The sequence below is a fragment of the Hypanus sabinus genome, chromosome 13 (genome assembly GCF_030144855.1).
Source record: "Hypanus sabinus isolate sHypSab1 chromosome 13, sHypSab1.hap1, whole genome shotgun sequence".
In the NCBI taxonomy this organism is placed as follows: Eukaryota; Metazoa; Chordata; class Chondrichthyes; order Myliobatiformes; family Dasyatidae; genus Hypanus; species Hypanus sabinus.
In genome coordinates this window covers 108,687,308-108,711,362 of record NC_082718.1, presented here as the reverse complement: position 1 = coordinate 108,711,362, position 24,055 = coordinate 108,687,308, and the positions used below count along the sequence as shown (strand labels likewise).

The 24,055-nt window shown below is 42.7% G+C and overlaps 1 protein-coding gene across 2 annotated transcripts in view; it reads left to right on the top strand.

Moving 5' to 3' along the window:
- The window catches only part of LOC132404277 (oxysterol-binding protein 2-like), a 383,310-nt gene that overhangs the window by 303,863 nt on the left and 55,392 nt on the right, over positions 1-24,055 (top strand). The window contains exons 5-8 of one of the 2 annotated variants that reach the window (XM_059988435.1): positions 2,502-2,549; positions 9,225-9,342; positions 13,786-13,852; positions 20,791-20,958. In XM_059988435.1, the coding sequence (XP_059844418.1) occupies positions 2,502-2,549; positions 9,225-9,342; positions 13,786-13,852; positions 20,791-20,958 (401 nt within the window). The remainder of the gene's footprint in view (positions 1-2,501; positions 2,550-9,224; positions 9,343-13,785; positions 13,853-20,790; positions 20,959-24,055) is intronic. The other variant, XM_059988436.1, reaches the window with a different exon arrangement.

Here is a 24,055-nt window from a genome sequence, read left to right as displayed (position 1 = left end):
TAATAAAGTCTGCTGAAGTAAGTAAAATCTGTATATTGTCTTAGTGAAGATGGTGATCATAAGACTATCCACATGGCTCCAGTGACCCTGGGTGCTGTCTGTGTAGAGTCTGCACCTTCTCTCTGAGACTGCATTGAGTTCAGTCCAGTTCCTTCCCACATCCCAACGCTGTGCTGTTCAGTCAATTAACTGTTATAAATTACCTCTTGGGTGAGTAGTTGGCAAAAAGAATCAAAGAGAAATTTAATAGGCATGTTATCTACAGGAGATGGCCAGGCCTGCTGAGTTCCTCCAGCGTGTTGTACGTGTTGCTTTGACCCCAGCATCTGTAGTGTACTTTGTGTTAGAGATAATGGGCTGACTGACCTCCTGTATGTTTTAAGTTCTCTTGTACAACATTTGTCATCCAATGTTACACACATAAATGCAGTTCCTCCAGCATTTTGTGTGTGTTACCCTGGATTGCAAGCATCTGCAGAATATCTTGATTTTATGATTTGTCATCCAGCTACTTTGAGTCCAAATCAGGAAAGAGAATTGTGTCCTTCAGTGGAGTGTCAGGGCAGGTGCTACCTTACAGAATTAAAAACATTCTCACACTTATTCATGATGTAAATTTGAGCCCAGCTGTCAGACCTGTCTTTGTGATTCCTTGTAGGACTCTGGAGTGTCACAGGTAGTTTGTGACATTGAGGAGCAGACAGCTCTGGTAAATTGGTATCACTCATCTGATCAGGCCTGCCTTTCAACATTGCCTGACTGGATAAGAGAGAAACTGAAGCAAAATGACATTTGCTAACCTTGGTGCGATACGGTCGTGAGTATCTGAAGGTCAGGGATTCCTGTTTTAGGACTCATACACCTACCCTTGTTGAAATAATATTACAGAATGCATCCTTTCAAGCTGTGATGTCTGCTGTCACTGGAAACAGCAACAACCCAGTTCAGCAATGATATTGTGTTCCCAACCAGCATAAAAGACCATAAAACACAGGAGCAGAATTAGTTTATTTGGCCCATCATGTCTACTCCATTATTCAATCATGGCTAGCTTATTTTCCCTCTCAACCCCTTTCTCTTGCCTTTTCCCTGTAATCTTTGAATCCTTACTAATCAAGAACCTAGCAACCTCCACGTTAAATATTCCCAATGAATTGGCCTGCACAGTTGCCTGTGGCAATGAATTCCACAGATTCACTATGCTGGGGCAAAAGAAATTTCTCCTCATCTCTATTCTAAAGTGACATCCTTCTATTCTGGGGCTGCCCTGTGGTCCTAGACTCTCTCACTATTGGAAAGCTCCTCTCCATGTTCATTCTGTTTTGGCCTTTCAATATTCAGTAGGCTTCAGTGAGAACCCCCCTCCCAATTCTTCTCAACTCCAGAGAGTACAGGCCCTCATGCAGGTGTATTTAGTTTTAGAGGTCTAGTCAGGGTCTTCCCTTTCACCTAACTTAGGGGAATGACCAGCTTGAAAATGTGAGCAAAGTTGTTCCTTGGGCCTTCCCCATGTTGTCGTTAGTTGTCTTTACCACAGCTGGTTAGTCTGAGGACTGGGGATTAAAAAGGAAATTCAACAAATATTGCCGATGACATTTTTATCATCTCTTATTTTTGCAGCTTTATCAAAACAGATTTAATATCAAAAGAATACTATGGTCTCAAAATTAGAGATGCAAGTTGCGACTTTATTGTAGAATGCAGAAAAACAAAATGGTGTCTCTACTTTGCCTCATTGTTGTGCAGTAGTGTGATTTTGACTGTCTCCTAATTTCTTTGTATGTTAAATATGTAGATATAAATTGTATATTAGTGGGAAGAATAGGCAGTAGTGATGCCAAAGCTAACTTCTAATAGCTTCCTGCAGAGATATGTTCTCTTTAACAGTTTGTCCTGTCCATCCGCAGGAAACTGCTTGTGTTATGTTTCTTTGATCCAGAGTAGATACCAGGTACTGGAGTCAGCCAGTGCCACTGTCACCTCTCCCCATGCTATTCTCTTCCCTCTCTACCCCCCCCCCCATTTGTTCCTTTCCTCTTTCTTCCTCCAGCTCCCCATCCCAGTCACCCTGCCTCACCCCTCCCCCTCCCTCTCCCCCTCTCTCTCTCTCTTCCTGTCTGTCCTCCCTCTCCATTTCTCTTCCTCCCCTCCCCTCTCTCCTGCTCTCTCTGTCCCTCTTTTCCTCCTTCTCCCTCTCCCTTCCCTCCAGGCTGTTTCAGCTCAGTGCTGAGGAAAAACTGCACTCTCATTGCTGTTCTCTGGTGATTAGCAGTGAAGCTTTTCCCCAATATCTAAGTCATTATTTATCCCATAATCACCCTCACTTAAACCAGCGGTTCTTGTTATTAACACTGGAAATCTGTAAGAGCATTTGTGGCCTTTCTGGTAACTGCATGTCAAAAGTACCTAATTGGTTTTGGTAAAGGGTTTTGAGACACTCTGAGGTTGTGGAAAGTGCTATATAAACGTAAGTCTGTCTTTCTTTTGCACGCCTTCCAAAGGAAGCTGGACTGATTCTTGGCTGGGACAAAGATCGCACCGTATAAAAGGTATGTAGATTAACAGTTGACATGCACATTAGGTGGCCTAGTCTTGGTTGTCTGTGAGTGATGACGGGCTAGGTAGATCAAGTCACAATGTTGCAAATGAGGTGGGAGAGTTATGAAGGACTGCTTGGCCTTTAAAGCAACACATACGAAATGCTGGTGGAATGCAGCAGGCCAGGCAGCATCTATAGGAAGTAGCACTGTTGAAGTTTCAAGCCGAGACCCTTCGCCAGGACTGGAGACAGTGGCCTGGTGCTTCTTAGTGGGGTCATGATTGAGGGGTAAATAAGAAGAGGTATCAGCGAATTGTCGCTGTGCCTCGGCAAGGAGGAAGTCCTGACGAAGGGTCTCGGCCTGAAACGTCAACAGTGCTTCTTCTTATAGATGCTGCCTGACCTGCTGTGTTCCACCAGCATTTTGTGTGTGTTGCTTGAATTTCCAGATTTGCAGATTTCCCCCTGCTTGGCCTTTCTCCATTTTTCAGTGTTGCATCATCATACTTGATTTTGTGCTGTATTTAGCACACGCAAAATCTTACAATAGTGATATGGTGAAGTTGCTTGTTCCTCCTTGTGCACAGAAAGAAAAGCATAATTCCCATATAAAATTCTGTTTGAATATCAATTATGACATGATAAAAATATAGTATATTAACCATAGCTTCTAAGACTAACATCCTTGCCATTATTGTGATTTTGTAATGGAAACTTGCACGTGTTGTTAGTTACGTTATCAGGTGAATAATAGTCAATATTGTTATCTTGGTGGAAGTTTGACCTCTCTTCTCTATAGGAGGACATCGGTCATGTTCCATTCTTGTCATGTTTACGTCAGTGCATCTTGATAATTCACTATCCAGCTATCTGGAATTCTGATGGTTCAGTGGCTCTTCAGCTCCCACACTCCTTTCAATACACCAGGGCCCTGATTCCCGTGTTCGTTTTAACAACCCTGGACCTAAATTCCACACTCCCTTGACACTCACCTGCTTCTGTTTCCCACTCTCCTTAGGAATTTATCTTGCCCTGTTCCCCATAGTCATTTGAAATTTAGTGGGTACATTGGAAAATATATTCTTCCTCTTTGTGGCATCTAAAACAAAAGAATTAGAAGTGTTTTGGACTTTTAATGGAATAACATTCCATAACCCAGAAAATCTGTCAGTCATCAAAGTTCAAGCATGCCAGATTAACTAGTTTTACTAGGAATATATTTAAGCTAAATCCCTTTACCGCATTTTTTGTAAATATTTTGTTCTTGAGATCCACATGTATGAATGTAGAACATAACAGCACAGAACAGGCCCTCTGATCGATGATTTTAGCATTCATTTCAAGAGGACTCAAATATAAGAGCAAGGATGATATGTTGAGAATTTATGAAGCACTGGTGAGGCCTCACTTGGAGTATTGTGAGTAGTTTTGGGCCCCTTATATTAGAAATGATGTACTGAAACTGGAGAGGGCTCAAAGGAGGTTCGTGAAAATGATTCCAGAATTGAACGGCTCTTCAGATGAAGAGCATTTAAGGGCTTTGAGCCTGTATTCACTGGAATTCAGAAGAATGAGAGGTGATCTCATTGAAACCTATCAAATAGTGACAGAGTGGACATGAAGAGGATTCTTTCTCATGGTGGGTGAGTCGAAGATGAGAGAACAATAGATGGGTGTCTTTGTAGAATGGAGATGAGGAGGAATTTTTTTACCCAGAGAGTGATGAATCTGTGGAATTCTTTGCCCCAGGCAGCCGTGGAGGCCAAGTCTTCATGTATATTTAAGGCAGAGGTTGATAGATTGTTGATTGGTCAGGGCATGAATGGATATGGGGAGAAGGCAGGAGACTGGGACCAAGAGGAAAATTGGATCAGCCGTAATGAAATGGCAGAGTAGCCAAATGGTCTTTCTTCTCCTATATCTTATGGTCTTATTGTGTGAAATCGTTGTTTGGTGGCAGCAGTGCAGTGCAAAGACAAAATCATTACTCTTTGTGTTTAAAAAGCAGAAAACATCCCAGTACTGTTAAGTATGGGGAAAGAAGAAATAAGTTCTCTGGGAGCTCTGTTGTATTGAATAAAGACCTTTTATATCCCTCAGCTACCGTCTCTGCGTGACTCAGTTCAGCAATCGCAACATCCTGCCCAATGCTACAGTGCAATCTCTATTAAGCATAGATGGATGCTGTCCAAAATAAAGTCATAATCGGATCATCTCACTGCACCAGTTGGCAGGTCTGACTTCCACATTTCAATGACAGGATCTGATCGTTTACTTCAGCTGGGCTATTCTCATGCTTGCAAACAAGAAAGCAGAACACTGACCCCACTTTATTCATCTTCTTACTTCACAGTTAGACTTGGCAACCTCAGACAATCCTTTGTTAATTGCTGCTCTGCGCTGGTTGGGTGCATCAATTCATGATTTCTTCCATCTTCATCCCTACTTGTTTCAGCTTCACTATGGACCATCACAGTCTGGGTCACGCCCTCTTCTCAATACTATAATCGGGGAGGAGATATAGGAGCCTGAAGGTTCACAGCCAAAGCTTCAAGAACAGTTTCTTCTCCTCTTCTGCCATCAGATTTCTGAGCGTACTATAGACCTTATTATTTCTTCTTCCTGTACTATCTATTTATTATTGTAATTTATAGTGCTCATGGCCATATTAACTTTAACATTTTGAGGGTAGTTAACTAACTTTTGCAGAATTACATATTTCAAATGGGAGTATGTCCTAAATGCAGAACCTCTTGGAATATTTAAATTTTGCTGGCTTGTTTCAGAGCTTCTGAGCACAAACTCCACGCACCCAAATTATACCTCTTTTTTTACTGTTGGAGGTTGGCTCAAAAAAACTGGGAGTATGCAAATATGCAAATAACCAGATTAGTGGCAAAACCAACATCCCAAACTCTGCACTAAGTGACAGAGAAATGTCTTTAACAAGGTGTTGATACATGAGGTAGCCACTTAGTCATTCCCTGATCACATCGTGAAGGCTTCAGTGAGTGTCAGTTAATATAAAACATTCATCTTCGGTCTTTCCCCATGTATTTACAATGCCCCACACCTGCCATTGATTTCACTGACCTTAAAGTGTCAGTGAAAGTTGATTTGTCAACAAGTTATATTTCTGAAGACCGGTTCTCATTTTATTTGATGTTTCTCTGTCGATATAATTCCCGAACTCCGGAATAATTTCTTAACACAGGGTTTCCTACAGGTGTCCTGCACCTGCTTCGACTCAGTACAACCACGTGAGCACTAAACAAAACAGGACCATGTGACTACAGTGATTAGGCAACCCATGAGGAAAACAAAAACCTATTCCAGGCAGATACAGATCATCACTTGTTTAGCCTCTGAGATTAAGGTGTGTGCTTGCTGTGTTCATTCAATGCACAGACCCAATGAGTTCTGGACTTTAATGCAATCGAGGAGTACAGGTATAGTGTTGGTACATGGTGAAGCAGGTAGCTAGGGCCAGCAGACAAGGAAGTATCTGTAGAGAGAACAGCCAAGATTATATTTCAAGTTGATGACTTTTCATCAATTAAGTGTAAAATCAATTCTAAAATGCAGAGGAAGGTGAGATGAGGCAAGAGGAAGGGGTAAATGAGAACCAGAATTAGGTTTACTGTCACTGGCATGTATCATGAAATTTGTTTTGTGGCAGTAATACAGTGCAATACATAAAAAACTATAAGTTACAATGAGAAATATATATATATATATATATATTTGTATAATTAAGTATGTAGTGCAAAAAGAGAACAACAACAGAGAGGAAGTGTACATAGATTCATTGTCTGTTCAGAAATCCGATGGCAGAGGGGAAGAAGTTGTTTTAATAATGTTGAGCATATGTCTTCAGCCTTCTGTATCTCTTTCCTTATGGTAGCAATGAGAAGAGGGCATTTCTCCTGGGTGATGGGGGCATGTCCTTAATGATAGAATCAGAATCAGAATTATTATCACTAGCTTAGATGACATGGAATTTGTTGTTTTGCTACAGCAGTAGCGTGAAAAGATGTAAAATTAATGTAAATTACATAAGTATATATGTAATGCAAAAAGAAAGAATAATGAGCTGGTGTTCATGGAGCATTAAGAAATTTTTTGGATGATGAAGGGGAAGAAAGCTGTGTTCTGTGTTGTTCTGACAAACATGCCTGCAGACCCAACAATAGACAACCTATTAGGAGAATACCATGCTCAGCTGAAGTGATTGCACTACTACTGCTGTGTTGGCGCCAGAATATGTGGCCACACTTCGGGCTGCCCCCAGCATACCCCTAGGCTGTGTTGGTTGTTTATGCAAATGATGTATTTCACTGTATGCTTTGATGTATATGTAATAAATAAATCCAAATCTGTTTCTGAATCATTGAGTGGGAGTCTTCAGGTTCCTCTACCTCCTCCCCAGTGACTGTAATGAAAAGAGGGCATGTTCTGCATCGTGGAGGGCTGTGATGGAGTAGGGGCACACGGGTGCAATTCAGCAGCGTAGGCTTGTTACAGCGCTGTACCTCTAAATAAATAAATACAGTGCTGGAAACTCTCAACAGGTTAGGCAACATCTATGGAAGGAAACAATCAGTGTTTGAGACAAAAGATCTTCACCCTGTTTCTTGTTTCATGGTTACTGCCGAACAGGTTTTTTTTCCCAGCAGGTTTTGTTTCTGTTTAAGCAAGTGCCATGTGTTCAATGACCAGTACTTTGCTTCTCCTGTAATCTCTGACTAAGTCTCAAGTCATAGAGCAACACAGCATGTAAACAGGGCCATTCTTCCATCTAGTCTGCCCTGGCCTGCTTTTCTGCCTAGTCCTATCTATGTGCACCTGGACCATACTTACATACCTCTTTCATCCATGTACCTATCCAAACCTCTCTTAAATGTTACAATTGAACCCATCTACTACTTCCACTGTTCTCTTTAGATATTTCATCTTTTACCCTAAAGTTATCACCTCTAGTTCTAGTATCATCCAACCTGAGGGGGAAAATCCTGCATACTTTGACCCTGTGTATACCCTCATAATTTGTATACCTCTATTATAAGATTTCCCCTCATTCTCCTGCACTCTTAAGTCTTAACCTATTCAACCTCTTCCTTTAACTCGGGTCCCCATGTCCCAGCAATATCCTTGTATATTTTCTCTGCATTCTTTCAAGCTTGTTGACATCTTTCCTGTAGTTAACTGACCTGAACTGCACACAATACTCTAAATCCTTATGCTCTGAATTCAAACTCACCGCCTTGTACAATTTCAACGAAACGTCCCAACTCCTGCAATCAGTAACCTGATTTATAAAGGCAAATGTACCAGAGGCTCTCTTTGTAACCTCTAATGTGACTTCCAAGGAATTATGGATCTGTATTCCCAGATCCCTTTGTTCTGCCACACACCTCAAATTTCATCCTAATACGTCACCCTTCATATTTGTTCTGTTCTTTAACCTTGGGAAGTAAAAGGACATATGTCGCATCCTCGCTTGTGAATAAATGTGCAATGCCGATGGTCTCGATATGATGCCACTCTGACAGGTGTGCAAGCTCAGGGGAAAACTATTACTGCTCGCAGCTTGGCGTTAAGCTGTCATTTCCACTTAGAAAGTCTGTGAAAGTTAAGATGCAGGGATGTTGAAGTCACCAAGCAGCAACACTCAAGGTTGTGGTTTACTGTCTGGTGTAAAGGGAATCTGTGAGGCCCTTGCTGCTTTTTCTCCTCTTATTGGATCGCAGTGGGGAGAAACTCTGGGAATCTTTTGACACTTCACTGTGGCGTGGTAGTGTAGTGGTTCGCATAAGGCTGTTACAGCACCAGTGACCTGAGTTTAATTCCTGCTGTGTCTTTAAGGAATTTGTATGTTCTCCCCATGACCACCTGTGTTTCCTCCCATATTCCAGCATGTGTTAGGAATTAATTGGTCACTTGGATGTAACTGGGTCTTGTTGGGATGGAAGGGCCTGTTTCCCTGATGTGCCTGTAAATAAATAAATAGCATGTACATATATAAAAGGATTGACAGTGAAGCCTTGGAGAATTGGTTGAGTCACAAAACCCAGTTCTTAAGAGCTTCTGCTGGAGACCAGGAGAATCCAAGGGGGATTTCACTTCCTTGTATTAGAATGTTACAAGGGAAGCAAAATATACTCAATGGCTGGGTTGTATGGAGACTCCTTTATTTTAATTCAAACCTGGCCTGTTTATGACTGTGCAAAGATGGATGAAGAAGACTGTAGGATGTTTTAACTGTTTCATTCCTAACATCTGCCAGACCCTTCATCGGGACTGGAAAGAAAGATGAGAAGTCAAAGTAAGGAAGTGGGGGGAAGGGGAATACGTACAAGGTGGTAAGTGATAGGTGAAACCATGAGAGGGGAGGAGTGAAGTAAAGAGCTGGGAAACTGACAGGTGAAAGAGATAAAGGGCTGGGCTTCCAGGCAAAGATCCCAAGTTCGAGTCCAGCTGGCTCGTTACATGATTTCCATAGGTGCTGGGCTGAGCAACTCGGCCTCCTAACCTAAAGCAGTCCAATGCTGCAGAAACGATGCCGCCTGATGTGCCACAAGGCATAAAAAGGAACAATTCCTAACAACTAAAGCCGTCATTTTAACTGTAGTGCTTGCATCCTACGTAACAAGGAATACATTTTAACGTAAGTGCTTAAATGCAGCGAGAACGCGACCCGTGAAAGGGGAGACAAGTGACGAAGATGAGGAGACCGAATACTTTGACGCCATGGAGAGTGCACCAGAATTCATCACAGTAACAACCGATCCTACAGAACACAGGTCAGTGATCAGACTACCGCTGTGTTGTGACGCTACTTGTGCAGAGGGTTCATTGCAATCCAGACCGATAAAGTGAAAGTGCCTCCTCTGCAAGAAATGTTTTATTTTTTTTGTAATCCTCTTTAAGGACATTGTCCTCTGTGTCTGCAGAGCTCAGTAAAACAGTTCAAGGATACATACAATCAGCTTAAGTAGGAAAATTTAGTATCCCAATTCTCCTTGACCCTACAGGAGCCTTTTCCCTTTGGAATGAGATCATAATCCATCCACTGTCTCTACAGGATAGAGATTTGCTTACTTAAAGAACAAGGTTTCCCTTTCTCTGACATCATGCTGCCCTCACCCGCATCTTCTCCATTTCCTGGACTTCTGCCTTTACCCCATATTTCCGTTGCCATAACAGGGATCGAGTTTTCTTTGTCCTTACCTACAACTGCTTGAGCCTCCACATCCAGCACATCATTCTTCGCAACTTTTGCCATCTTCAATGGGATCCTACCACTAAACACATCTTTCCCTCTTCTGCTACTCTCCACTTTCCACAGGGCTGTCTCTCCATGACTCCTTGTCCACACGTCCCTCCTCACTTGTCTCTGCAAGTTGGACAAGTGCTACATCTGCCCCTTCACCTCCTTCCTCACCACCATTCAGTGCCCCGAACAGTCCTTCCAGGTGAGGTGACACTTTATCTGAAAGTCTTTCAGGGTCATCAACTGTATCCGGTGTACCGGCTGCAGCCATCAGCAAGACACGACGTCGATTAGGCGACTGCTTCATCAAGTACCTTCGTTCCATCTGCCACAGCAGATGGGATTTCTCAGAGGTCAGTCCTTTCAATTCAACTTCCCATTCCCATTCAGACGTATCAGTCTAGGCCTCCTCTGCTGTTATTATGAGGCCAATGTCAGGCTGGAGGAGCAATACCTTATATTTCATCTGGGTAGCCTCTAATCTGGTGGCATGAACATTGATTTTTCTAACTTTCGGTACTTTCTCCCCCCTCCCACTTGTCTTCCATTCCCCATTCCCCTCTTACCCCTTCACTTCTCCTCACCTGCTCATCACTTCTCTCTAATGCCCCTCCTTCCCTTTCTTTTATGGTCCACTATCCTCTACCATAAGATTAATTCTTCTTCAGGGCTTTTCCACCTATCACCTCCCAGCTTCCTACTTCCTCTCCTCTGCTTTTTATTCTACCCCCTTCCTTTCTTTCCAGTCCTCATGAAGTTCTTGGCCTGAAACATTCTCCTCCCTAGATACTGCTTGACCTGCTGCCAACATTAGGAGTGGCACAGTAGTGTAGCAGTTAGCACAACAATCTTACAGCAGTGCGACTAAGGTTCAATTCCCACTGTACATTCTCCCCATGATCAATGGGTGCTCCAATTTCATCCCATATTACAAAGACATATGGGTTAGTGGGTTAATTGGTCACATGGGAGTAATTAGGTGGCACAGGCTCATTACCACGCTGTATCTCTAAATGAAATAAAAAAATGTGTATGTGTTAATCCTACAATTCATTGCTTCAAATGGATGGTCTATGGCAAAGGCATGGTAAAGCCAAAGATTTCCAGTATCTGCAGAATCTCTTGCTGTTTGTTTGAGACCTGTCTCTGTCACTGTGAATTAGTTGATATGATAGTTTATCCCAGAAATGAACCTTGCCTCAGTGATGGAATTCCTACCTATGGCTACAGATTCAATCCAACTGCTGAGATTTGACATCCCAGTCTTGACAGAAAAATGCTGTGCTGCTGGAAATGCTGTCTTTTTGAATGCTGGGGCAAGAGGGGAACCTTTGGAAAGTGCTGTGCATGCCTTTAATGTGATGGCTTTGTTGGATAAAGGAATGGAACTTGCACACCCACCCCCATTACCCCAGATTGTATGTTACATTGTGGGCCAAACTTAACCCTTCCCAACTTCCTTGTTCACATCCCTAATCAAATAGGTTTAAGCCCCTTTTGACTACCTCAGTAAGTGATACCACTTGAAACAAGCAGAAGAAACCTTCTAGGTCCTAAACAGTGCTGTTTATTTATACATAGCCTTTTAATAAATTAAGACTTTCCAAGGTGCTTCATTGAGCATTACAGAACAAATCTGACCCTAGGTCACACAAGGACAGAGCGATAACAAAGGCATGGATGTTGTTTTTGCCTCTGGACTGAGAGACGGAGGCATGTGAGAATGTAGAGCTCAGTCATTGACCTTACAATGGAGGAAATGTAACAGCAGAAACCTAAGTTCACGATGAAACACGTTAGAATCCTTATGAAGAGTTTTGGCCTAAATGTCAATTGTTTGTTTTACACCATAGTGTTACTTCTCATCTTTTTTCCCAGTCCTGATGAGGGGTCCCAGCCCAAAACATTGAATGTTCACTCTTTTCCATAGATGTTGCCTAAAAGATCTGCAACATTTAGTATGAGTTGCTTTGTAAGTAGTCCGGTTTATATTCATTCCAGCAATGATCTTTATATTTTGCTATGATTTGTCGTCCTTTGAAAATATAGTTTCTATAACCCTTATAAAGTGATAAAGAAATGTGTGTGGTATATTTGGGCATTCATTGCAATCATTTGCAAACATTGTCTAAGCTGTGAGATATTGACCAACTATTTCAAACACTGGAAAATCCGCAGATGCTGGAAATCCAAGCAACACACACAAAATGCTGGAGGAACTCGGCAAACCAGGCAGCATCTATGGAAAAGAGTGAACATTCAATGTTTTGGGCTGGGACCCTTCATCAGGACAGGAAAAAAAGACGAGGTCAGAGTAAGAAAGTGGGGGGAGGGAGGAATACAAGATGGTAGGTGAGAGGTGAAACTGTGAGAAGGGTAGGGGTGAAGTAAGAAGCTGGGAAGCTGATAGGTGAAAGAAATAAAGGGCTGGAAAAGGGGGAATTTGATAGGAGAGGGTAGAAGATTATGGAAGAAAGGGAAGGGGGAAAAGCATCAGAGGGAGGTGATAAGCAGGTAAGGAGATAATTACTGGAAGTTCAAGAAATTGAAATTGGAGGCTACCCAGATAAAATATAAAGTGTTTCTACTCCAGCCTGAGTGTGGCCTCATTGTGGCAATAGAGGAGGCCATGGACTGACACATTGGAATGGGAATGTGAAGAAGAATTGAAATGGGTGACCACCAGGAGATCCTGCTTTTTCTGGCAGATGAAGCATAGGTGCCCGGTGAAGCGGTCTCCCAATCTATGTTGGGTCTCACCAATATACTGGAGCACCAGATACAGTAAGTGGCTCCAACAGACTCAGCTGGAAAAAATTTTGGGGGCCCTGAATGGTGGTGAGGGAAGAGGTATAGGGGCAGGTGTGGCACTTGTTCTGCTTGCAAGGGTAGGTATCAAGAGGGAGATACAAATGGAGAAGGAAGTCACTTGAAGGAAAGATGTGTTTGGTGGTGGGATCCCATTGGAGATGGTGAAAGTTATGGAGAATAATTTGCGGAGGCTATTTGGATGATAGGCGAGGACAAGAGGAACTTTATCTCTGGTGGGGTGGCAGGAGGATGGGGTGAAGGCAGACATGCGTGAAATGGAAGAGATATGGGTGAGGGCAGTGTTAATGGTGGAGGAAGAAAATCCCCTTTCTTTGAAGGAGGAGGACATCTCATTAGTTCTGGAATGAAAAGTCTCATCCTGAGAGCAGAGGTGGCAGAAATGGAGGAACTGAAAGAAGGGGATGTCATTTTTACAAGTGACAGGATAGGAAGAGGCATAGTCCAGGTAGCTGTGAGAATGAGTGGGTTTATAAAAGATATCAGAAGATAAACTGTCTCCAGAGATAGATAATATTTCTATAATCTATTTTCATGGACAAGTAGAAATGCACAGCATATTAAGCAGCATCTGTGGAAAGAGATGGCTATGAATTAACTTTACAGTGCTTTTATACGTGGTTCTTTGTCTAATTATGTGGGAACCTTTCCATCTACCTCAGACCACAGGCATGGTCTCAGTTTAACATCTCATCCAAAAGACAGCAGAGTATCCCCTTAATATCTCATGAATGTCAGCTGGAACTTGAGGCTCAAATCCCACAGAGCTGCTGCCAGACTCGGAGGATCATTAAGACAAGAGATTCTGCAGTTGCTGAAAATCCAGAACACACACACAAAATGCTGGAAGGACTCAGCAGGTCAGGCATCATCTATGGAGTGGAATAAGCAGTCAATGATTCAGGCCGAGATCCTTCATCAGTACAATGGCTTATCTTGCAGGGACGGCAGCCAGCCAATTCCTCCTACACTGTCCCTCATTTACAGTTACCTCAAAGCCCTCTGAACAACTAGAAATGGTGTGCCAACATCATTCTGCAGGTACTCCATTGCTTGCTTCCCAGGTCATTTTTGTTTAATTAGATGCTGCATTGACATGGTGGCATGTCAGGATTGAGATCTCTTAACTTATGCTTGTGTGCAGGCGAACAGGAAGTAATGTCAGTGCTACCAGCAGTGATCAGACTGAAACGTGGAACCCAGAGGACCAGGTGAGTTACAGAAGGACTTCAGCAGTTGGGTTCGCTTTACTTCCTACTTGACTTTGCTCTCTTGACACAGTAGACCAACAACAGGAGGTGATCCACGCTTGGTTGTGAAGCATCAGACGACTTGAGGCTTGTCTGTAGTCAGAATACTCTGGTGCTCAGTGCTGTGTAAAGCATGACGGTTAAAGACTAGTCACAAAGCTCCTTAACCAGTTGATTTTGGAAACACTCTGCTTTCTCCCCATTAGATGAGATATGTGGTGAATCTGATTCGAGAACAGCAAGGCACCGAGACGGAAGTCTAAGTGTCCGTCTTGGCGATTTTGAGTTTCAGGTAGATGACGCCATCCTAGGTGAATGTGGTTTTCCGTAGCACAAAAAATGTTGCCAGTTTTCAACACATCGTCCAGTCATTGCTCAATGCTGTTACCTCCTGTTCTTCTTCCTCATTTGACAGCCACATAATAGCATGGCCATGATTGGAGTGCACAAGCAGTTACTGACAGTATTTTAAAAGTGTCCAGGCAAGCACTTTTTCCTTTGTTCATTCCTTCTCTGTCCAGTTTCCTCCATTTAGCAAGTGGATTAAAATGATTGAAACCACCTATTTACTTATCTCTGCTGATCTCTAGCTTGACAAATACAATTCACCACACACTTTATCTGCTGGTGAAGAAACAGAACAATTCCAAAATCCCCAGGTTAAATAGCTCAGAGGTTAGGTAATCCCAATTTGCATCACACCTCACCTGCTCATCTCCTAGATAAGAGCAAAATTAAAGCATCAACTTCATTTGGTATATACATTTACATGGATTAGGAATTTGTTGCAGGGTGTCAATGCAACATGCAACAAAAAACAACAACATTCAGCAATTATGAAGAATAAGGAATTATGTAAAAATAAAATTAGAAGTAAATAAAATGTGGATGATTACACAAATACCAGCATGTATTTACAATGGAATCAGTATTATAAAAAGTAGTTTAAAGTGTTCACTGTGTTGTACAGCGACTGAGGTAATAGATAGAGAGAGGTGGTGGGGATCTAACTAGAATGAATGATCAGATTAACTGCCTGGGAGAAGAAACTTTTAAAATGGTGTGGCAGTTTTGTTTTTGTATTAATAAAATTCAAGGTGTTAGTGGCTCTGCTGCAGAGCTGCTGAGTCCAGTTCCCCCATTTATATAATCAGGAATTCATTGACTTTGCAGCAGCAGTACAATGCAATATGTAATAATAGGGAATTATGAATCTGTGAATTATAATGTGTGTGTGTATATATATATAAATGGGTTCAATGTCCATTCAGAAAGTGAATGACAGGGGGGAAGAAGCTGTTCCTGAATAGTTGAGCATGTGCCTTCAAACTCCTGTACCTCCTTCCTAATGGTCGCAATGAGAACAGGGCATGTCCCAGCGATAGGGATCCTTTATGATGGATGCCGCCTTTTTGAGGCATCACTCCTTGAAGAGGCCCTGGATACTAGGGAGAGTAGTACCCATGATGGAGTTCACGACTTTCTGCAGCTTACTTTGATCCTGTGCAGCACCTACCAGCCAGTTAGAATGCTCTCCATGTTACATCTGTAGAAATTTGCCAGTGTTTTTGGTGATTTACCAGACTTCCTCAAACTCCTAACGAAATGCAGCCACTGTTGTGCCCTCTTTGTAGCTGCTTCGATATGTTGGGCCCAGGATAGAGATGTTGACAACCAGGAACTTGAGATTACTCACTCTTTCCACTTCTGATCCCTCTGAGGACTGGTGTGTGTTCTCTCATCTTCCCCCTTCTGAAGTCCACAATCAGTTCTTTAGGCTTACTGACGTCGAGTGCAAGGTTGTTGCTGCAACACCACTCAACTAGCTGATATATCTCACTCCTGTACGTTCTCTTGTCACCATCTGAAATTCTACCAACAACAGGTCTGTCAACAGCAAATTTATAGATATGCCTAGCCACGCAATTGTGGGTGTAGATAGAGCAGAGCAGTGGGCTAAGCACACGTCCCTGAGGTGTACCAGTGTTGACTGTCTGTGAAGTGATGTTATTTCTGTTCGGCACAGATTGTGGACTTCCAGTTAGGAAGTCAATGATGCAGTTGCAGAGCAGGGTACAGAGGCCCAGGTTTTGGAGCTTCTTGATCAGAGCTGTAGGAATGATTGTGTTAAACACTGAGCCGTAGTCAATAAACAGCAGCGTGATGTAGGTGTTTGTATTGTCCAGGTGATCCAAGGCCGCGTGAAGGGCCATTGAGATTGCATCCACCTTAGTCCTATTGTGGCAATAGGCAAATTGCAGTGGGTCCATGTCCTTGCTGAGACAGGAGTTAATTCTAGCAATGACCCACCTCTCAAACACTTCATCAAAGTAGGTGTGAGTGATACTGGATGATCGTCATTAAGGCAGCTCACCATGCTCTTCTTGGGCACTGGTATGATTTCGGCCCTTTTGATGCAGATAGGAACTTCCGACTGTAGCAATGAGAGATTGAAAATATCTTTGAGCTCACCCCTCAGTTGGTTGGCACAGGCTTTCAAAGCCCTCCAGGTACTCCATTGAGGCCTGACACTTTGCAAGAGTTCACCCTCTTGAAAAACAGCCTGATGTCAGCCTCCAAGACAGAGATCACAGGGTCACTGGGTGCTGCAGAAATCCTTATAGCTGTTTTATTCTCCCTTTCAAAGTGTGCATAGAAGGCGTTGAGCTCGACTGGGAGTGAAGCATCACTGTTATTCGTGACGTTAGGTTTCGCTTTATACGAAGTAAGGACCTGCAAACCCTGCTGTGCTTCCAATTCCGCCTCCAACCTCATTTGAAATTCTCTCTTTGCTCTTGAGATAACCCTTGATGTCATACCTGGTTTTCGTGTATGGTTCTGGGTCTCCAGACTTAAATACCACAGATCTAGTGGTCAGCAGACTACGAACCTCCTGGTTCATTCACAGCTTTTGGTTTGGGAATGTACGGTATGTTTTCATAGGCACACACTCATCTACACAGGTTTTAATGAAGTCAGTGACAGCTGTGGAATACTCATTCAGACTCAAAGATGAATCCCTGAATACAGTGCAGTCCACCGACTCAAAGCAATCCTGTAAGCTCTCCTGTGCCTCCCTTGCCCATACCTTCTTGGTCCTCTCTACTGTTGCTGCAGTCTTCACTCTCTGCCTATACTGAGAGAGTAGACCTTGCAAAGGGTGGGTGTGGAATGGCACGCTAAGAGCTCTTGATGATAGTGTAACAGTAGCCCAGTGTGTTGGTTCCTCTGATACTACAAGTGATTTATTGGTAATAATTATTTAGAGACTTTTTCAAGCTGGCCTGTCTGGTTACAATCCCCCAAAGTGCTGGGAAGGCATCAGGATGTGCTGTTTCATGCCTGTTGGTTATATCGTTTAGTTCATCTGCCGTCTGTTTGACACTGGACTGAGGTGGGATGTACACCATTACCAAGATGATGGCTGAACGCTCCCACAGAGGGTAAAATGAACAACACTTGATTGTGAGATGTTCCAGGTTGGTGCGCAGCACTGGGACAGCACTGCAATGTTTGTACACCACAAGGAGTTGATAGTAAAGCATATGCCACCTCCTCTGTCTTTGAAAGACTCAGCAGTCGTACCTTGGCGGTGAATTGTGAAGCCATCGAGCTGTATTGCTGCACCCAGGATGGCGGAGGATTGCCAAGACTCCATGAAACAAAAAACACAACTGGCCCTAATGTCCGTCTGGTACAGCAACCTAGCTCTGAGATCTTTGATTTTATTTACCACAGTCTTTACGTTTGCCATGGTTGGTGTTGGGAGTTGAAAGCCAGGCTTCTTTAAACAAACTTAAACCAGAGCGGCAACTTCCAGGGTGCCATCAAGAAGGCGACTCATGTGAGCAACTCAAGTATTCCTGTTTCTTTCTGCTACAGCTGAAACCCACAGCTCTATCAATAGATGGTACAGTTAGTAACGTCATTTTACAGCGATTGAAAGATCTATTGCTACAGAAAGCTGCCGAAACTTGAAGGGACTCTGGTCATTTGAGTTTATCATTTGGTATGTTAAAAGCACTTTCAAAGTAATAGGTCAGGTCTTGCTGCCTCTAACTTATTGCGTCCTTCCTTCACTTTGGCCATGTGGTCACATTTATGCTTCTAAAGACTTCTTGGTGTTGTCGCTGCAGCCAGTCCGTGAGGGAGTTGCTCTCTGCAAATGGCAAGTGGGCAGAACTAAAGTCCCACCCTATTCTCCTTCCACTGTCACAGGCTGAGATGGGCCTGATGTACAGTTTCTGAGTGTCCCTGGTAACAGTCTGTGCTGACCTTCAAACACCCATCCTCACTTCCCCCATTTCATTCTCTCCATGTTCCCATCATCTCCTCCACATTCTACCACCCAGCCACACAATAGGCACAGTTTACAGTGTCCAATTAGATTCAGATTTGGATTTATTTATCACACGTACATTATATCAAAACATACAGTGAAATGTATTATTTGTGTTAACAACCAACATACCCAAGGATGTGCTTGGGGCAGCCTGCAAGTGTAGCCACATATTATGGCGCCAGCACAGCATGTCCACTGTGCTCGGGAAAATAACACAATGCAAAAAGCAGAATGCATCAAGCAACAAAGCAGCAACAGCTAAACAAACCACATTCTCCCCTCCCATTCACACACATAGTCCCACTGACTAGCATGTCTCTGAGGATGTTGAAGGAAATTGGAGCACTCGGGGGAAAAAATGCATGTGGATCTAATTTCACGTAAGTACCAGTTATCAGTGTGTGACGGAAAGCAGTTGGTAAACACACTATTTACACGCACACATTCACTCAAACATTGCCTTGTCTTTGTGGTGAGCAAATGCATTTCAGTGACTTTCCTGATACATTCTCATAGTTGACCCACTGTTTTCACCCCACATTGCTACATACAACCAGAGTCAGTCACCAAAGTTTAGTTTAATTCTAAACCAAGCTGATGCGCTCGGGTTGGCTTTATGTTGCCTTTCCCTCCATACACAGCAGAATATTCAATTTCTTTCATAATGGGGATGTGTATATGTTGTTCGTGTACTGTATTTGAGGTAGATACTTCTGTTTATCTTATAATATGATTGTAACTACATTGCGGAGTGCATGATTTTCTAATTCATTAAGTTAACTTGGTTGGTAATTAAAGATAGTATATCCTACTGTCTACAAAAAGGAGCTTTTTGCCCTCAGTAAGGGAGAGATAGGGGCTGCGAGTTCACACTGAACAAGAATAAGTATAGAGCTATTGTTGCATTTACTTGTAGACATCATTTTGTATATATTGGCGCTTTTCACTATTTTTTGTAAGTTTGATATTTGACGCACCTGTCAACACCCCTGCACTAAAATTCTAAGCGACTCCAGCCATTTTTTCTTTGGTCATAACCCCTATATCTAACACAGTCCCAGCCCAAGTTACCACCAGGTCTTTCTGCACGTGGGCAAGGATTGGTTCTTTGTCTGAGAACTTGTAATTTCTACAATTGAACTTGAATTGAATACTTTTTAAACATGCAAGTTATTAAAATAAAAATGAAAAGCACAGCAAACACAACTTAAACATTAATATTAATTAAAATGTTTAAGCAAAGAAGACTACTTTCTTGTTATACCTGTCTTCTAAATAAAATGGGGACACATCAGATCACTGAAATGGAGGGACCAGCTATGGAACAGGATTGCCCTTTAGCTCAACACACAACTCAACGCCATTGGACGATGGTGAATGTTGGAGTGAGGAAAAGAGGTCCGTCATGGCTGCATCAGACCTCCAGTGTATTCCATGTCTTTATACTGCAGGGAGCAGGAGACTGAGTACATGTATGCAGCAAGCTGCCACTTAGGTACAGAACTGGGACCATCCAATCCAATGTTATATCCTCCTATGTACTAATGCTACTTTCTGTGTGTTTACTTGCTAATGGAATCAGTTTTTGAAGAGTATGTGTTATTCCAAGATGATCTGGTGCAGCTGCATTTGTTGCTCCTTTTAAATCTGAAATGGAGGTAGGAACTTGGAGTTGCCACCAGGATATAGGAGGCCGTTGATCAGTAAGTCCCTGAAAAGAACGAATGAGCAGCTCTTTGCAATATCAGCCTCATCATAATAGGTTAATCAGTGACAAAATCCCCCTGTCCATAAGACTGACAGGACCACAGGCAGTAACTTAAGACCGTGAGTCTTAGGAACAGAATTAAGCCATTCAGCCCATTGAGTCTGCTCTGCCATTCCATCATAGCTGATTTATTTTCCCTCTTGATCCCATTCTGCTGCCATCTCCCCATAACCTTTGACGCCCTCTCTAATCAAGAGCTTATCAAGCTCCACTTAAACTGCCAACAGACAGCTCACTGTTCTGTCTCCCCAGTGTACAACATCGAACAGTGTGACATAACTAAATTAATATGCTGATTATAACTGTCTCAGGGAATGCGTGCTCTGTTATGCCTTGTTCATGCTGTGACTGTTCTTATGATACTGTTGTCAACACAGTACTGATTAAAAACTACTAAACTCATTGATGAGTAACTGTGATCTGAACTACCTTTGCCTGGTTGTTTAGTTTTCAAATTGTGATTGCTCAGCTCTATTACTAATTAGCCCATTAGTTTTCAAACTATTCCATTTGATGTCAGCTCACGTTATGTAATAATTTGAAATATAATTATTAATTTTGTCTGATGCTGAGCACACTCACAAACACTCTTTGGTGCCTTTTAATCAAAGGATAATTTTGTGCTCTCCACATCATTTATCTAGGACAAGATTTGCATTCACAAAGTTGCTACTGGTTAAATACCATTTCATAGAAAAATTGTCCTTTATTCATCTTTTTTTATAGAAATAGCAATGATTCTTGGTTATTGATGTTGAACTTCTGCTCACCTTGTTGTCCTTCCTGCAGGCATTTGACTGTGGGCACCAGGCTTCTTTCAATGCGTCAGCAAGTAGACCAGTAAAGCCAAGCAGAAAGAGGCGAACCCAAATCCCAGAAAAGCCTAATTATAGCCTTAACCTTTGGAGCATCATGAAAAACTGCATTGGGAAGGAGCTGTCCAAAATCCCTATGCCTGTAAGTAACCTGTTACTATAGCCTTTTGACTGTATGTAACTTCAAATCTGCTGTCTGTGTGATTGCCTGTGAATTGGTGGTGGGGCAGAGCCCCATTGAGCTGGCACAAGTTCCCAGAGTTTAGTAAACAAAGTAGCCTCAGTAAGTGTATTTTGTCACTACTTTGGTGTGTGGATGGAAATTGAGAACAAGTTAGACTCAGTCAATGAAACAGATGTATGGTATCAGAACCAAGTAAATTTATTATCAAAGTACATATGTGTCAGCATATACAACCATGAGATTCATTTTCTTGTGGACCTACTCAGTATATATCTATAGAATAACCACCATATCAGAGTCAATAATAAGCAATAAATATCAAGAACCTATGATGAAGAGTCCTTGAAATTGAGTGTGTTGGTTGTGGGAACGTTTCGATGATAGGGCAAGTGAAGCTACCCCTTTGGTTCAAGAGCTTGATGGTTGAGGTTTAGTAATTGTTCTGGAACCTGATAGTGTGAGTCCTAAGGCTCCTGTACCTTCTTCCTGATGGCAGCAGCTAGAAGAGAACATTTCCTGTGTGGTGGGAGTCCCTGGTGATGAATGCTGCTTTCCTGTGACAGTGTTTCATGTAGATGTGCTCAATGGTTGAGAGGCCATTACCCATGATGGACTGGATCGTATCCACTACTTTTTGTAGGATTTTCGTACCAGGCTGTGATGCAGCCAGTCAATATGCTCTCCACCACACATCTATAGAAGATTGTCAAAGTTTTAGATGTTATATTGAATCTGCAAACTCTCTGCAAAAAAGATTATTAAGGGATTGGACACGCTGGAGGCAGGAAGGATGTTCCCACTGATGGGTGAGTCCAGAACTAGAGGCCACAGTTTAAGAATAAGGGGTAGGCCTTTTAGAACAGAGATGCGGAAAAACTTTTACACCCAGAGAGTGGTAGATATGTGGAATGCTCTGCCCCAGAAGGCAGTTGAGGCCAAGTCTCTGGATGCATTCAAGAGAGAGTTAGATAGAGCTCTTATAGAAAGCGAGGTCAAGGGATATGGGGAGAGGGCAGGAACAGGGTACTGATTGTGTATGATCAGCCATGATCACAGTGACTGGCGGTGCTGGCTAGAAGGGCCGAATGGCCTACTCCTGCACCTACTGCCTATTGCCTATTGTCCTAAGGAAGCACAGATGTTGCCATGTTTTCTTAGTAATTGCACTTCCATGCTGGGCCCAAGACAAGTCCTTCAAAATAATAACACTGAGGAATTTAAAGTTACTGACCCTCATATCTCTGATCCTCCAATGAGGACTGGCTCATAGACCTCTGATTTCCTTCTCCTGAAATTTATAATCATCTTCTTGGTCTTGCTGACATTAAGTAAGAAATTGTTGCTATGGCACCACTCAGCCAGATTTTCAATTCCCTCCCATATGCTGATTCATCACCACCTTTGATTTGACCGATGATAGTGGTGCCATCAGCAAAACTTGAATATAGTATTGGAGCTGTGCTTTGCCACATAGTCATAAGTGTAAAGTGAGCAGGGCAGGGACTAAGTACACAGCCTTGTGGTGCACCTGTGCTGATGTAAATTGTGGAGGAGGAGTTGTTGCCAATCTGAACTGACTGGGGTCTGCAATTGATGAAATCCAGGATCTTGGAGCTTATTGATTAGTTTTGAGGGGATGATGACATTAAATGCTGAACTGTCGTCAATGAAGAGCATTCCATCTTATCTTGGCTGATGAGATGTTCCAGGATTGAGAGAAGAGCCAATGAAATGGCATCTGCTGTGAACCTGTTGCTCTGATAGACCAACTGAAGTGGATCTAAGTTGCTTCTCAGGCAGGAGTTGATGTTTCATCGCCAACCTCTCAATACACTTCTTCACTGTGCTACAGGGAGATAGGCCACTACACTCTTCTGTGACACCAGTATAATTGAAGCCTGCTTGAAGCAGGTGGCTACCTCAGACTGTCGAAGTGAGAGCTTAAGGATCTCAGTGAACACTCCAGCCTGTCGATCAGCATAGGTCTTTAGCACTTGGCCAAGTACCCCATCTGGGCCGGGTGCTTTTTGTGAGTTCAGGCTGCTTGCATGTTGGCTTCAGAGGCTGAAGTCACAGAAATGTTGGGGGATGTGGGAGTTTGTGATGTCTCCATGCTTTGACAGTCAAAGCAAGCATAGAAGACATTGTGCTCATCTGGAAGTGAAGCCCTGTTGTTGCCTATGTTGTTTGATTTAACTTTATACGAGGCAATTGTATTCAAGCCCTACCATAACTGCCAAACATCCTTCATTGATACAACAGAATTTATGAAAATCTATACATAAACAAAAACTGAGAAACAGCCAATAAAGAAATTAAAAAATGAATGATACTGAGAACATGAGTTGTAGAGTCCTGGAAAGAGAGTCTGTCGATTGTAGAATCAGCTCAGAGTTGAAGTGTGTGAAGTTATCCACACTGGTTCAGGAGCCCGATGGGTGTATAGTAATAACTATTCAGAAAACAGGGGGTTTGGGACCTAATCCTGTACCACCTTTCTGACGACAGCAACAAGAAGAGAGCATGGCCTGGATGGTGTGAGTCTTTGTTGGTGGATGCTGCTTTCTTGTGGCTGTACTCCTTGTAGATGTGCTTAATGGTTATGGAGAGCTTTGCCTGTGATGGACTGGGCCGCATCCCCCTTTTTCTGTAGACTTTTCCATTCCTAGGCACTGGTGTTTCCATATGAGACTGTGATATAACCAGTCAAGATGCTCTCCCATGTGCATCCATAGAAGTTTGGCAAAGTTTTAGATGACATGCCAAACCTATGTAAACTTCTAAGAAAGTAGTGGCAGTGTCATGCCTTCTTTGTGATGGCATTATGTGCTGGTCCCAGGACAGATACAATAACACCAAGGAATTTAAAGTTGGCCACCCAGCCTTCTGAACTTGTTTGGTCATTCAATAAGAACATAGCTGAGCTAACTCTACCCACATTACATGTAACCTTTCACCACCCATGCACCATGTTTATGAAGAATCTGTCCTACCTCTGTCTAAGGGCCATCAGGAAGATAGTTTGAAAAACTCACAACTGCTGAGAGAAACAGTT